The sequence below is a fragment of the Eufriesea mexicana genome, unplaced genomic scaffold (assembly GCF_001483705.2).
Source record: "Eufriesea mexicana isolate 0111107269 unplaced genomic scaffold, ASM148370v2 scaffold382, whole genome shotgun sequence".
Classification (NCBI taxonomy): Eukaryota; Metazoa; Arthropoda; class Insecta; order Hymenoptera; family Apidae; genus Eufriesea; species Eufriesea mexicana.
In genome coordinates, this window is record NW_016908540.1 from 1,189,838 (window position 1) to 1,207,077 (window position 17,240).

The 17,240-nt window shown below is 37.9% G+C and overlaps 1 protein-coding gene across 3 annotated transcripts in view; it reads right to left on the reverse strand.

Annotated features, from left to right (window-relative positions):
• LOC108545230 (uncharacterized) overlaps window positions 1-17,240 on the reverse strand; it is a 413,787-nt gene that overhangs the window by 171,728 nt on the left and 224,819 nt on the right. For all 3 annotated transcript variants that reach the window (XM_017896744.1, XM_017896745.1, XM_017896746.1), the window contains 4 exons: window positions 15,271-15,506; window positions 8,995-9,221; window positions 4,126-4,427; window positions 2,569-2,846 (listed from right to left, as the gene is read on the reverse strand). In XM_017896744.1, the coding sequence (XP_017752233.1) occupies window positions 2,569-2,846; window positions 4,126-4,427; window positions 8,995-9,221; window positions 15,271-15,506 (1,043 nt within the window). The remainder of the gene's footprint in view (window positions 1-2,568; window positions 2,847-4,125; window positions 4,428-8,994; window positions 9,222-15,270; window positions 15,507-17,240) is intronic.

Genomic DNA, 17,240 nt, shown 5'->3' on the forward strand with positions numbered 1-17,240 from the left:
TCCGGTTGCCTCATCGACGTGGCGACGTGGAAGTCGAGAGGAGGCTCTCCTCTCTTTCAAACGATATTGCGCGACGGATCTCGATACGCCTCATTACGCCAACGACTTTCAAAAGCAATTAAAACTGGCACGTTCAAAATTATTCCGTGCGAGCTCTCGTGACGACTCGAGTATCCGTGTCGTTAGACATTCGCTTGGGCTTAGGTCCATCCTGCGTTTCTTCCATCTATCTATGTCTTATATTTTCAAAGAAAAACATGGACAGATGGAAGAAACTCTGATATTTGAAAAGATAAAATATCAAAGGATGTTCCAGCATTCTAGTAACTTTATAGCTCGATATAGGGTTTTTTCCCACCATCCTGTTGATTTGTGTTGACTTGTAACGCGTCGAGTAAAGGTGACTCGCGTCATACAACCTTTATTCTTTTTATATCACATTTTACCTTCTGCCATCATGAATATATTTATGAATATATTTATATTTATTTCGCGAGTGGCTTATTTTATTTATCCTTGACGATAATTACAGTGGTGGTTATGGAGGTTAAATTCGACTAACAATATTTTTTGATTTCTTAATTTTTATGTAGGGAACGGATTAATTAGTAATGGAGACGAATTTTAAATAGAAAAATAGGAAGATTGTGATTTAGTATGTGACGATGAAGTTGGGTAGGAATTGAAGAAATTTCTGACGAGGGGGTGGATTTTCATGAGACTCGAAGCTACTCGAACGTTACTAGATGGGGAGGGAGATGAGAAATGAGAATACGAATAGAGGTGTCGGAATTTTTCCAATATTCGAGCAATTCGAGATTCGAAAATGCTAATCAAATGCTCGAAGAAACGATCTGGAAGTAATCGAATGGGTCTGTTATCAAGTCGTTACGTTCCAATTGCTTGCTTTCTTTCGAGCCGATTCACGTTCTGTTTTAAGTTCAGTTCAATTTTTTCCGAACCGTGCGATTTCTTCGACTTCACGGTCCAATTCTAATTTTCGAACCGCGAAAACGATGCTTCTAATAACAAGAGAACACAAAATGGTCACGGAATATTATCAAACAGTGATGGTCGAAATCCGAAATTCGATGGGACATCGCTACTAAAACAAAATTGTATTTTTCCTAATTTAAATTTTTATTTATTTATATATATTCTTGCTATTATTTTTTTTTTTTTTTTTTTTTTTTTTTTTAGAGAGAAATTTCTCGGTGAAATCGGAGCGACGGGGAAGCAATTAAAAGCGTAGCCTTTGGTGAACCTCGCTTTTAATTATGATCGTGAACTGCGGCTTGGGATTGAGGAAGTCGTAATCGAGGGAGGCGAAGGTTTTAAGATGTGGAGTAATTCGTACGTTTGATAGGGAATGCAAAAGATTGTCGAAATTTTTTCCCCCCGAGGATTATAGTAAATTTCACCGCGACGTTAAATCGCGATTATTAAATTTATAGTATTTCTAATATTTTTCTGCTCGTTAGGGTTATTGGGTAGATTAAGCTTGATGGAGTGTCCGTAAAGATCGTGGAAAGGCTATTAGGTTCGAAGTTGAATGAAAGTAAATTACGCAATGTGGGGAATTAAGAGTCGCGTAAATTAATGGTTTTAACGATGTCTAAGAGCAGCTGATAATTGTCGTTTTCGAAAATGAAGCTGCTATTATGCTTCAGGTAGTAAAATGAATTTCTGATATTTTTCTGGTCGTTAGGGTGATTAGGTCTACTAGCCCCGATATTAGTATACACATACATAGAGATATAGAAAACCTATCTGAGTGGAAATTAAACGAAAATAAATGACGAAATTTAATGCACTGGGAACTGCGTAATATAACACTGCTAATGATATAAAACAGCAGCTATTAATCGCCATTTTAAAAAATAAAAATCGTGTTTTATCATTTAACGTATTAATACCGACACACTGAATTTACAACCTCAATTTTTCGAATTTCTCCATATCAAATTAATTATTACAAAATGTACAATATTCGAAAGAACAGACCCTCTCAAAATATGAATTAACTATATCCATATACCATATATGAGCCGTTCACTGCACAAATCGATTAACTCCACTTTTAAAAAAATTTTAAATATAAAATGTTATGACTATACCAAGTGCTTTGACACATAAATTCAAGATTTTTCTAAAAGTGGAGTTAATCGATTTGTGCAATGAACGACTCATATGAATATTTATAACAACTCGTAATAGTTCCAGTGTCATATTTTTAACATCGAGAAAAATCTAAAATATATATATAAATCGGGATCAAATCCATCGAATTTCATTCCCGATTTAAAGAAAAATGTGCCCCCTGAATCTTCACTGACGATGTGCTGCTAAAAATCCCAGCCCTGATTGGTATGCACCTCTCGTCATCACGGTGCAGGGTTTTCCCAGTGCTCGTGACGGTTCTTATGAAACCTGACGAACACAGTAGGTATCGCGTTTGTTCGCCATAACGAATGTCGCAATTTGCGAAATTGCGAAATTTTCGTACAGGTTGAATGAAAAATAAAGGAAGATAGGGCTAAAGAGGAGTAAATAGGTTGAAAGACTTACCTGTGCGTACTCTGCGCAGATGTCGATCGACGACACGTAATTGACGACGTCCTCGATGGTCCATCGATTCACTGCTTGGCCATCTCCGCAGGGCATGTGGCCGCATAGTGATGGACACCTGACTGGGGGTGGCGTGGTCGGTCGAGGGGTTGCTTTCGGCTTCGGAGACACGCTTCCAGACCTCCTAGTCTCCGTCCTCTGCCTCTTCCGTGGGGCAAATCCTCCTGGACTCGAGAGATCCAGAGGACTCGTTACTCCCGCGTCTCTTTTGTTCGCACCTGATTATCACAGATAATTCACTGTTCCTCCAACGATACTAATCGTGCAAAGTTCGTAGTCCCTATACTGGCTACTGATCACTTTTAGAGTGTAAAATTTAAATCCGAGTCTATACTGTCTATACCAAATTTCGTAGGTCTATCTTTTGGCCACTCGTCAAAGAATTTTGGAAGCTAATCTTTTCTTTTCAAATTTGGAGTACAGAATTTGAATCCGTGTCTATATTGTTTATATCAAAATTTTAAATATCGAACTTTAGGCCACTCATGAAAGAATTTTGGAAGCTGATTATTTTTGCAATTGGAGCACAGAATTTGAATCCGAATCTATATTGTTTATATCAAATTTTAAATATCGAACTTTAGGCCACTCATGAAAGAATTTTGGAAGCTAATTATTTTTGCAATTGGAGCACAGAATTTGAATCCGAATCTATATTGTTTATATCAAATTTGAAATATCGAACTTTAGGCCACTCATGAAAGAATTTTAGAAACTAACATTTTTTTAAATTTGGAGTACAGAATTTGAATTAAAATCTATATTGTCTATACCAAACTTTATTCGTCAAACTTTTGGCCATTTATGAAAGGATTTTCGAAGCTAATTCTTCTTTTTTTTTTTAAAAAAAAAATTTGGTGTGTGGAATTTGAATTCGAGTCTATGTTATTATACCAAATTTTATACGTCGAACTTTCGGCCATACATAAAGGAATTTTGGAAGCTAATTCTTCTTTCTTTTTTCAAATTTGTAGTACAAAATTTGAATCCGAGCCTATATTATTTATACCAAATTTTATACTTTGATCTTTTGGCCATTCATGAAAGAATTTTGGCAGCTAATTCTTATTATTCTTTGTTTTAACTTTGGAGTACAGAATTTAAATCTATATTGTCTATATCAAATATATATTGTCTGTACCAAATTTCGCACGTCGTTCCTTTAACCACTCATAAAAGAAATTTAGAAGCTAATTCTTTTTTAAATTTGGAGTACAGAATTTGAATTCGAATCTATGATATTTATACCAAATTTTATAAGTCAAACTTTTGGTCATTCATAAAAGAAATTTTGGAAGCTAATTCTTCTTTTTTTTAAACATTTAGAGTACAGAATTTGAATGCGAGTCTATATTGTCTACATCAAATTTCATACGTCGTTCTTTTAGCCGCTTATAAAAGAATTTTGGAAACTAATTTCTCAAGCCAAAGAATTACAATTTCTATGTTTCTATGTTTCTATCACTCTTTGGAAGAAAGCGTAAAAATGAAAATTACCTTTAAGGTAGGTTTCCAGCTCGGCTGCATTCTGAGCGGCATTTGCGGTCCTCATCATGTGCAAAAGCGTTTGCGTGGACGACATATCCAACATCGGTGGGAACATGGGATTGCCGAACAGACTATCTTGCTTCTGCTCTTTCGGGTCCTTATTGGAGAGTGGCGAGGTGGTTGACACGGTTGACGGCTGCGGCGCACCCAAGGGTGCCATCAAACCGACGAATGGTGTGGCGGCAGTTTTGAATGCCGGAAACCTTGGATCTAAGCCAGGAGGATAGCCATTTCTGGGCGAACTGAAGTAGCTGGAATTAAACCAACATTTTTTGTTCAAATGTGACAATAAAAGTACCAAACGATAAAAGTTCATCAAATCTTTTGCTACTTTCTTATTCCCATTCCTTATTTTTACAAATTAGCGTGAAATCAGAATTTTCCAATCCTTCTTGAAAATTTCAGACCGTTATTATCAATACAATGATGAATTAAAATTTTAGAAAAAGAATAATATAAATACTTATTAATAAAAATTCACAATAGATTGTTGAATTTATGCTTGTACATTTTTATATGGACACTAAATATTTCTTGTTCGATTAAATTTAACAGGGGTTACTATATTAACTTCGACATGGGAGTTAATGAAACAATTATGTGACTGTCCCTCGACTATCTCTTGGTTTATCGTTAAAGTCATTAAAAGCTGCAAGTTATATCAATGGGATGTCATTAGTATTGTACAGCCGCCCGTTTTTGCAATGTTAATAAAATAACAGAATCGTTCCTCAATGGATCATAATTTATAGCTGATCATTTCTGACAATTCTAACCGCAAATTAAGTATCCAAGATTTACGATTTTACTACGCAATAAAAGTCACTATTATACGCGCATAGTTAAGTGCGGATATATAGCCTAGAATAATGGAACAAACACAAATGAACAGAATTCCCTTGTATTTATCTCAAATTCCTCGTTTGTCAAACAAGTATTAGATACACATACATACATACTTATCGTTAAAAAATGCCTATCTAATTTAAATAAATTACACAGTTATTGCTCACGAATTGACAGACTAACGGGTACAATTGTACTCGAAAATGTTAAAGAAGAAAACCACGGGCAATTAAAACCCGTAACAAAAATGATCCGAATAACTTGGAATTGAATGAAACATATTTCGAAGTGAAAAATTCACAGGTAGTTTCCTTTTATTTTAAATTCAATTTTTAATTAACAGTAACTCCAAGTTAACGATACGTGCCAGCGAACGTTCCATATTGTAACATTTATTTTTCACCTTAGGTATGTCAGTGTGCATAGATATGGAGACAGGGCAGGTTAGGTTGAGGAATGAAAGGGTAGTGAAAAAGAGCAAAGAGATTATTAAACAGGAAATAAAATAGCGATATAACATAACAATAGGATATAATAACAGAATAAAATTGGTATGCGTGTGACAAATAAGGAGCCTCACAGAAAGCACTATGAATGTATGAATAAGTATGAAACAAACACAAACTTGTTCCATATTTGAAACCTATTTTAAGGTTATCAAACTATGATAAATAGATACGACTATCACTCTTTCATCCTGCAACTTGGACACTCTCAGCAAGATTTCTCAAGAGTACTAAAAAATAATGTCCAAAGTATACTATCGACCAAAATTTCCTAAAATGAAATATCATAGCGTCCAGCTAAGTGTCCCGTAAATTTCTTCCAAACGATTCTACATTCCAAGAACGATCAACCCAAGCCCCGGGAAAGAAGTTCAACGGACTCGTCCAACGACGTCATAGAACCAAATTTCTCCTAAATAAAGTACCATTTATCGGAAATTACAAGATAAACCTCGCATCCATTCCATGAATTCCGATCCATACCTTATATTCTAATTTCCCCTATGAGTTCTGGTTCATCTCTTCTATCGTACCGATAGAGCAAGCAAATATACCTAGAGTAGATTAGATCAAGACATTCCTTAATGTCCCGAATGTGGATAAAATATGAGGCTCTAATTAAAATTAAATTTCTCATTTTCTATTCAAAAAATTGAACAATCGTGTGAACTTCAAACTCTGAAAAGTACCATTTATCGAAAATTGAAGATAAACCTCGTACCCATTTCATGAATTCCAATCTATACTCCATATTTTAAATTACCCTATGAATCCTCGTTGATCTATTCTTTTGTATTGATAGTGCAACCAAATATACCTAAAACAGATCACATCAAGCCCTTCCCTAATGTCCCGAATGTGGATACAACACGAGACTCTAATTAAAATTAAATTTCTCATTTCCTGTCCAAAAAATCGAATACTCACATAAACTTTAAACTTTGAAAAGGGTAGATCGATGGATCAATTATCCAAGTCGTCTTCACGACCTTAAGATACTCAAAACTGTCGCAATATTCTGTCAAGACGCTTCAGAATCCTAGGCTTCGAATCACGTTTGACGAAGTTCTAAATCTCTCATTTGGTATCCAAAAAACCGAATACTCACATAAACTTTAAACTTTGAAAAGGGTAGATCGATGGATCAATCATCTAAGTCATTTCCACGACCTCAAGATACCCAAAGCTGTCACAATATTCTGTCAAGACGCTTCAGAATCCTAGGCTTCGAATCACGCTACGAAGTTCTAAATCTCGCATTTGCTGTCCAAAAAATCGAATACTGAAATGAACTTCAAAGTTTGAAAAGGGTAGATCCATGGATCAATCATCTAAGTCATTTTCACGACCTCAAGATACCCAAAGCTGTCGCAATATTCTGTCAAGACGCTTCAGAATCCTAGACTTCGAATCATGGTCAACGAAGTTCGAATTTTCCATCGTACAAATAGATTCGAGTCTATTGGAAGTACCTGAAATCCCACCACTACCTGTATATTTATCGGCCGAATTGAAACGACGAAGTAGGCACTTTCTCCTCGAAATGCCACAGATGCAAGCGTCGCGAGGGCCTCTGGCGTCACGCGGAACTTAGCCTGAGCGACCAGGCTGGTACCTTCTGCCAACCGACCCGCAGCCAAGTGCCGGAAGCTGAGAGTCGACGTACACGTCCGTGAAATTGCAACCGGTTGCACTGGGCGACAATATTCCGCGTTGCTAAGATACTCGCACCATTCTGGTCCTAGGAGCATCGATATCTCAATATTTTCCCTACCCCGCGCTGCCTTTGCGCGGACGTCCTCGTCGAGGATCGCTTCTTACGCGTTCCCGTCGTTCCCACGTGTGCACACGGAACACCGGGGATCGTATGAAGAATGTCAAGGCAAGCGTCACGACTCTCAAGGTCTTATGCTCTTTAAATAATACCGGATGGAGTTAGTCGCGGCTGCTGCGCTCGAGACGGATGATTGCGTCTGAGAGAATTGATCTAGGAGCTTCGTGGAATGCGTGATCGCTGAGAGGACTCGGGAAATTTTTATTTCTCATAGACAGGGCATAGAGGTTATTGGATTACTATAGTAGATCGGTGAAGGGACTCGTTTGCTCTGCAATAACAGTAGGAAGAAGATGCAGAGAAATTCTGTCTGTGAGAAATTGGACAATTTTTATCGTAATTAATGCATCCATCGTGTCTATAGGTATTAATATTTTGACTGCCACGCTCAGGAGGCCAGGATAAAATTTCTATTATTCTTAAAATATATAATGATAAATTATCAAACAATATGATAAAAAAGAAAAAGAGAAAATGGTGCAAATTATTAACGTTTTCTATTTAAACTTCTCTATTTATTTACGTTGTTCAAAGTTCCAAAAATGGGGAAAATAAAACAAATAAATAGAAATTTAAAAAATTAGTATCGCCAGAATTCCCATTATTTTTAGGATATAATAATGAATTATTGAACAATATGACGAAGAAAAAGAAAAACATGGTGAAAGTTATTAACCCTTTCTATTAAAAATTCTCTATTTATTTATATCATTCAAAGTTCCAAGAAATGGATATAATAAAACAAATAAAAATTTAAAAAATTAGTATCGCCAGAATTCCCATTATTTTCAGGATATAATAATGAATTATTGAACAATATGACGAAGAAAAAGAAAAACATGGTGAAAGTTATTAACCTTTACTATTCTAAGTTCTCTATTTATTTACGTTGTTCAAAGTTCTAAAAAATGGCTATAATAAAACAAATATGAATTTAAAAAATTAGTATCGATGGATATTAGTGACCACCATAGCCTCACTGAGAAGACAAGATCATTTATAACCACCACGGCAGTCAACGTGTTAACAAAGGATTAATACTTGATACTTCCAGTGTACATCGAATTGAAATTCAAACAAATAACGTAGCTCGAAATTAATGTCCTTCGATAATACTTTAATTTTGAAATTGAACCTGAAATTCAATTTCGAAGGATGCTTATAAAACTTAAAAAGAGACGTATTAAAAATAAAGAATAGAGGAAGAATAGATCGAGAACTAAAGACATATTGCATTTTCCTTCATTTTCTATCATATTTCCTCGAACCTGTGTTAAGATCCTCAATTCTGAAAAAATCGTATAACATATAAGCTGACCTAATAAACACACGAACTTCTGTATAACTGTGATGTACAGAGAGGAAGTTAAATTAGCGAAGATTAGCAGCCCACGGTAAGCCTAACAGCAGAGATTACTGTTAATTAAGAGGATGAAATTTCTCGGTTCTCTGAAGGAATTAAAGATCTCCATTGCAGTGGGTTCCAGTGTCATGGGTAATTATCTCGGCCAATCGAGTTATAATTTCCATACACGCGAAAGGAAAGGAGATATAAACCTAAATCCATTTGAATCACCGCTAATAGCTGGGAATGGAGGCTAGTCGTTTTGAGAGGAACGCGAGGCTACTCACTCATTAGGGTTGGCGTTATTGTACTTGGCAGCGAGGCTTCTCATGAAATCGCTATAATTTCGTCCCATCATCTGCTCCATGTGTTTGAGGTGATGGGGTGGTGGTGGGCCCTCGGGTCCACCCAAAGGGGTAGCATTTGGCGGCGTTCCTGGATGGCTGGACGATGAGGGCGTCACGCTCCTCGACGACGTCGAATTATTGTCTGGTGTAAGGCGTTCTGTTTTGACCTGCAACATAAAATCCCAATACTTCCCTTAGTTATATTCCACGAATTAAGTATCACAGTTAGAAGCTCTTTCGAAAGAAACAAATCGGTTTTCTTAACACCAGTGTTAACAGATGCTATATATATACCTATTTCTACGGACACCTGTCAAATTTACAGGTAAAGGAAACCACGTGTCTTTTCTTCTGTTAACGATTAGTTTAATTTAAAAACAATTACAATATTAACAGTCTTAATATAAGTTAACTAAATATGTTACCATCGTATAATTAGAGCAATATTAATTTGACATTCGTCAAATTGACGGGTTTCGTAAATCTAGTGTTAAAAGGTCTCTGATTTCAGCAATATTTATTGTCTTAGTTTACTGTACATCACCTCTGTTATATCTAACCTAGAATATGCATCTATTATATGGTCTTCTCACACTAACAAGCATATAAAGCTGATCGAGGGAGTGCAACATAGCTTCGTGAGATTTGCAGCTCATAGGTCGGGTACCCTGATGCATAAATTTCGAGAACTGGGATTTTTAAATTTAACACAGAAACATAATAACTAACAATAATACTAACAATTAACCAATTATTAACAGGTATAACATATTAACTGAATGTCGTGTCGTTAATTTTTTAAATAATATTAAATAATATTAAATAAAAGATCTAACCTCGAATATGCATCTATTATATAGTCTCCTCACATTAGCAAGCATATAAAGCTTATGGAGGAAGCGCAACATAGCTTCTCATGAGATTTGCAGCTTATAGGTCGGGTACCCCGATGCATAAATTTCGAGAATTATGATTTTTAAATTTAACACAGAAACATAATAACTAACAACTATACTAACAATTAACCAACTATTAACAGGTATAACGTATTAACTAAATGTCGCGTCGTTAATTTTTTAAATAATATTAAATAAAAGATCTAACCTCGAAAATGCATCTATTATATAGTCTCCTCATATTAACAAGCATATAAAGCTTATCAAGGGAGTGCAACATAGCTTCATGAGACTTGCAGTTCATAGGTGGGGTACCCCGATGCATTTTACTGACCATGATTATGTACCTATCTTGCACAGATTGAATCTCATCTCGTTAGCATCTAGGAGGACAGTTATGGACTTCCTTTTCCTTTACAAAATTTTAAATGGCCTTGATGATTAAATGTCCTTCCTTACTTAATGATATAAACCTTTATGTACATCAAGGAGCATTTAGAACATCGCGTACAATCCGGCCTGTCTGTTACAAATCACAATACTCAAACACCAATCCTACATGTCGAATCACTTCCATAGTAAATAACAACAATCATGCAATGGTGTTTGTAACTTGTTGGTGTTTCTCTGGATGCTTGCTGTTGTTCTATTTTAAGAAACTTGTAAACTTCTTATACGTTCTTTTTCTTTGAATTCTAATGGATTTTTCTGTTTAATAAATAAATAAATAAATAAATAAATTGAAAATATCTCGCGATTCCGTGTATACAGTAATATCTTCGCATTTTTACTGATGGAAACAAAATGAATCCCTTGCAACATCCGGTCACACACGTATCAAGGATCATAATTTCCTCTCGATAAAGGCAACGTTAGTCCACAATACAACATCAGTTTCTATTCGTCACGCTGAAGATTATTAAATAAAACAATAAATAAATCGTGTAAATACACATTTTAATGTTACAAGATGGCCTTGCAATGGCAATTAGTTCACTCGAGCAGCCTGTAGAAAAAATCACAAGGCAGGGAGTTAATGGTACCAACGAAGGTTAAAAATGCAATAAAATTTTCTATTTTCCGCAAGGTGTTATACGATATATAAATATTTGCTGAAAAGAATTCCTTGATATATATACGCGTATCTTCCTTCGAATTCCAAGTTTCTTTCGCGAGCAAGTTCCCCGTACAAATCTATGGCCTTGCAGAATTATATCGCCTCGCAGTGGAACGTATCATTAAGTATAACACGTGTACATTCACAAATAAATAAGTAGATGAAATAAATCATCCCTACGCTTTGATATAGCACATTGTTAAAATACCCTATTAAAATGCAATTAATCACGACGGTTGATCGTTCCAACAGCTACCTCGCATCGTTTGACGAAAGAAAAAAGAAGAAAAAGGAGGTATATCCTCAAAGAATACGAAAAAAAGAAGAAATAAATAAAACCACAGCCTTTACTGGCCCGATACCAAACACATCAATCACGACACCTGCAAACATCACACTTCCACTAGCCAATAAAGATCCTCGTGACCAAAAAGGAAGTCGTAAAAAAGAACGAAGAGGCCCAACGGAATCCCATATCTTGGCTAAAACCAACACGAACCGTGGACTCTCCTCTCGCGTCCTTTGTCATTGAAAACGTCATTCTTAGCCACTCTAGGGCCCCGGGCTCGGGGAGGATCCGAGCCGGCAGGAAATATCAGTGCGCATTAATTCCCGGGAACAGATTGCATCTGAGATATGGTAATGAAGGCAACGCGTGGCGTAACAGTTGACTCCTCTTCGGCGGCGAGAACGCGACGTGACACCAAGAAGAACGAGACTCGATTGGCGTAGAATAGGGTCCCCAAGGAGTCCGAGGAGCCGCTCCAACAGGCCACGGTAAATCTCTTTCTCGCCTCGAGACCTCTTCCTGACAAGGGGCCGAGGCTCTCGCAACGTAGACACGATCCCAACGTGTACACCGCTTCGAATGGCTCCACGGAGCTCGTCCACCCGTTTCTGCCAGTTTCTTGCGAAAGAAAAGCGACCAGAAGGACAGTCCTGGCGAACGTGCGCGACCCGTTTCACGATAAATAGAGAAATATTTGCCACCGTGGTTCATTTGTCTGGCTAGTCTATGTGCTTGATGGGGATGCTTCGGAGAAAGTAGGCTTCTCTTCAGTCGCGAGGCTGCAGGTTTCTCGTGCTCGTTTTTTTGGCTAATTAGAGGAGTAGCTGGAAACTGAGGATGACCAGATGAGAACAATCCAATAGGCATAGTTGCATTCTGTTGGTCACACTGCTTCACATTGCTTTACTGTTACACCTTTGAATAGGTGTAACCTATTACGTTGGTTATTATATATAACCAATAAATTAGGAACTGAATTGGAATAAATGAAAACAGGGAAATAAATTTATTTACCTTTACAACGCAGAGAGGTTATGTGTTCAGCAGTATAGTGAATACTAAAGACAAGTAGGTGAAAAATGACTTCTATAAAACTTAAGGAATGCAACGTTAATGGTATGACCTTTGACATAGAACTGAACTGAAGGAAAAAGAAAGGTGCCATGTGGCAGTCTTTTTCATTGACACTAACTATACACTTCAGGAGGTCATAAATAAACTTGTGTTATTGTCTGATTTGACCGACATCATCGTTGCACTTCAAGTATTCCTACGTGTTACAGTAACAATTAGGATAAAATTTATTGCCAATGTTTGGTGTCAGACTTCAACAAACTTTCACTAATTGATAATAAAACTAGCTACAACTGAAAGAAAGTTGAAAGTCCTAAATGGTGTCAATGGCAACTTCGATAGAATCACAACGCTTTAAGTGATTCCAATCAAAATCCTAAATGGTGTCAATGGCAACTTCGATAGAATCACAACGCTTGAAATGATTTCTGCCAAAATCCTAAGTGGTGTCAATGACAACTTCGCTAGAATTACAACGCTTTAAGTGATTTCAATCAAAATCCTAAATGGTGTCAATGACAACGTCACCAAAATCACAACGCTTTAAATTATTCCTGCCAAGCTTCTAACGGGCGAATGAAAAGCATGAAACAGTCTTAACAACGCATTCTTTCGTAAATATTTAACAGGAGCAGCAGTAATATTAAGTTATCTGCCTAACCATGCTACAGTTGGACAAACTTCTCCTGTACCAAACCAGAGGAAGAGTTACATCCGCATCATGCCAATCGCGCAACAGGCCAATTAACATACTGAACAGATGAAACTCCTCTACTGTTCCAAAATCCATCAATCAAACCAATCCCACTCCAATTAATCCCAGCCACCTAGCCACATTCGCTCGAACGAGAAGGAAAAAACGGATCGTTCGTCTCAGCTTCCAAGTACCTTGCTCTGCCTCTCGTCCATCAAAATAGAACAAGCTTGGCGTGCATACCAGACTAATTATCGAATACACCGATCGAAACGAACGAACAGACTGGATCCACCGAGTATCCAGCTCTATCAAGATTCCCTGTCAATTCTATCCTTGACCGCTGTTTCCACGCGGCGATCTTCATCGAGAGGGAGCAAGGATGGCGGTAGCTGTCGAAGGATTTTCACGTGTCATCGGATGGCCATTCTTCCCGAACGATGACCGTCGATAATTTCCCGGCCACCGAACCGTTCGCTTCCTTCTCTTCGCCCTTTTTTCCCTCACTGGCCTCTGGCACCGCGTTTACAGAAGCGTCGAACGGATGTCAGCGACGGGATGACACTGCGGCTTTGCCTGACATCGCTGTCATAGAGCACCCGGCCAGGCTCTGCATCGAACGGGACCGCTCGTGCACACGTGTACACGCTACCGCTTCCACTGGTAAACTCTATCTCGAGGAGGCTCCTTCAGCCTGTTCCCGATGACGATCAAACACTCGAGACCGCGGCCAACACGAGTCTTTTGGATATTTGTTGGAAGGCAAACAGCCTGACCACGGACGTGCGTCAAATTCCTCTACGGTTTTCCTTCCTTTTGCTTTCTTCTTCGTCGGATTCTTGCGAGAAGGGTTGCAGGTAATTTTAGGCGGCTCGTAGTGTGAGTAGGGATTGGTCGGAGGGATCACGAAGGATTTGGAAAGAGGCGAATGAGTGCACACGAGGAAAAAAGGGATTGTTGATTTTAGGGTAAAGGTCGGTAACCTTCGGTGAAAGGGATCCTCGAATGGATGGCTTGTGTCAAAGAGTGTCTTAGCCTAAGTTTGCTGCAGATAAAGAGGTAACTTCAAAGTGCCGAATATCCCATGTTGGAAGACTTAACCCTGCGCACTCGTGAGACGAGACTTGTCCTCCAGTTAGCGAGATTATGAACATTAATAATTGATATTAACGACTCTTCACTTCCTGTTGTTAATTATACACGTCCTTGAACGAAATATTAGCAACTTTAGTACAGGAAAGCTCTGCGAGTTGCTAATTTTCTGTATAACGAAAATACCTTTTAGTGTACAATAAATTAAATAATAAAAAGGCACCTGGGTGACAGTGAAGCCTCTATTAGATAAAATTAAAGTAACCTTTGATTTGATCAACTCTTGGGTTGCACTATAATGACTCAAAAATTCCTTCACGTGTCTTCAAAGTGCTATTTCATTTGAAAAGCATAATCGTAATAATGGGACTATCAGACTGAGGATCAAAACAATTACCATTGTCTACTACATTAAATTTGTTATTTTACTATAGATGTCTTCAAATTCCCTTTCGAACTTATATAATTATACAGTACAATACAATCGGTATAATCAATGCAAATATCTCCTGATATAACTTTTCAAGAGACTAGCATACTTTTGTGATCATTTTCCGTTTCTACTTTGCAACCTACATTTAATACTAATTCCTAATTAATGCCAAAAATTATTACGAATTCAAGAACGTTTTTAAAAATTAAAATGTCAGATTACAAGACGAAGAGAGGGAAGAAAATAATTCCATGGTATCCTGGATCAGATAATAGCCGAGATTAGGGCATCAACCCCTTCATTTAGCTCGACGAAATCCGGACCCAAACGATAGGCGTCAATAAACTATACTGATGCCCGAAAACGTGTGATATAGTCAGTTCTACGCGATACAACCGTTGTGAAAGTACTCTCTAATCCTTCTTCCTTTCATAAATATTATAAATATATTATACTTTATAACAGGTGACAGTTTCAACACAATATTTAGAAAAATGTTCTGTTCACGAGTCTGGCTCGTGATATTCGTGTTTGGGCCAAAACCTTCATCGCGAGTCAGACTCGTCAAAATACGGGAAGGAGTCAATCTCGGGGAAAAATTAGGTTACTCGTGCAACTTACTTGAGTAGTGTCGAGACCATTCTGGTTCTGTCGCCTCCTCCCCCTCGGCGGTCTGGGGGTTGCCGCACCGGAAAGGTGGGCACCCTGGGGGCTGCCGCCCCTTGCGTCGACCGCTGTGTTGGCGGCCAGGGTGGCCCCGTCGTTGTTTTCCGTGTGTGTGCCTAAATCAGTCGCCTCTCCACGATCGCCGCCACGTGGTCCAGAGCTCGCGGACACGTTCTCACCTGATACCTCACCTGCAAAACAAGGGGACTGCGTGTTAATAAGTCCCGAATTCTGCGATATCGGGTGATGTCGAAGACGAATATTCGAATTGATCGACAAATATTTGGCAAATGTGGAACGCTGTCGCGTGATAAACAGATAGGAAGTTAGTCGCATTGGAATATTACTTTGATCTGATCATTGTGACGCACATGGTACTGATAAAGTAATATTTATTATCTACATTCTAAATCGCCTGCTGGTATTATATAATTCTTTTGTATTTTAGTGTGACATATCACAGTATACTCTATATTTGCATTTGGATCATCTAGATCTGTATTTATTCCTGGATTTCAGTGAATATAGGTGGATTCGAGACATTTGAAACTTATCTAGGAACGTATTTTGAACATTTTTAGGATGAACAAGTTTAAGTTTTTAGAGTATAGATTTTTCTAGGTGTACTGTATACTTTGACGTTTGGTATGAACGTTAATTTATGCAAATTTAATGTTACAACAAAGTGTAGAATGACACCAACTAGCGGAAGAATTATTCCTAAGCCGTTACCTAAATTGCTTTCAGTAATAACTGTCTAGATAAGACTTTCTAGGCTTCCTGCTAGATAAATACATTCTAGATAAGATTTTTTGGATGTTTTCTTTGTCGTTTTCGTGAGTCTTAATCCATTACTATTATATAACTTGGAATGAAGTTTATTTACATTCCAATCACGTATTTAATTAAAATCTCTGAGTGAATCTACATTATTCTCCATATACTACAGTCTTTTGTTACAAAAATCTTAAGATTCTAAGAAAAGAATGCAACAATGTATGAGATTTGTTCTGTAATCTCTACTTCTCCCTCTGCACCAATATTTAATCTTTGATCGAACCGAATAATTATACCTTACATGTAGCCTAAAATTATGTTACTATCTATCAACTTTTACATCAGAAAAATTGGCAGTGAACTCGCAACTTCTACGCCACTGCTTCGAGAAACAGATAACAGTGTTTAGTCTATATAAACAATCTACTTTTTGACAAGCATCTTTGCTTCTGCCTATCCAACAGATGCACACCTATCCTCAAAATTCGACAAAATTTCGTGCTAATATCTCTGAAATTAAGACCAATCTCCAACTACAAAGAAAAAGAAGTAGCTCAAAATTCCATCTTTTACGGCACATTTGGAAATTACCCAAATCCACGATAAATATCTCTGAAATTAAGACCAATTTCGAACTATAAAGAAAAAGAACTAGCTTAAAATTCCATCGTTTACGACAAATTTGGAAATCACCGAAATCCACGATGACCACTCTGACCCCTACACCCTTAATCCCTACCAAACTCATCCACAACCCTCACAAGTCCCATGAACCGACCTCTTGCTGCTCCACTTTCTCCCACAATTCAAATCGAAGCCTAAGAAAGCCAGACCTAACCTGACCCAACTCCAAACGGACCCTATCCGCTGGAAACTCTAACTGGAACCGTGGCAAAACCGTGAGCCGAGCACCGCGGCAACCCGGCACCTGAGGCCAGCTGACATCCATCCAGAATCCAGCAGCAGGTTACACTGGAGCCCCCGTTCCGATCAGATAATCCATAAAATATCGGCTTCTCGCGTGACGAGCGACTCCACTTACGAATACCAGGCCTGCGCGTTTCCCGCGGCTTTGCCTCAGCCGCGGCTCGTATTTCGGCGCATCGTCGTCGTCGATAAATCCGACCTCGTGTTGTACGTTTTCCTCG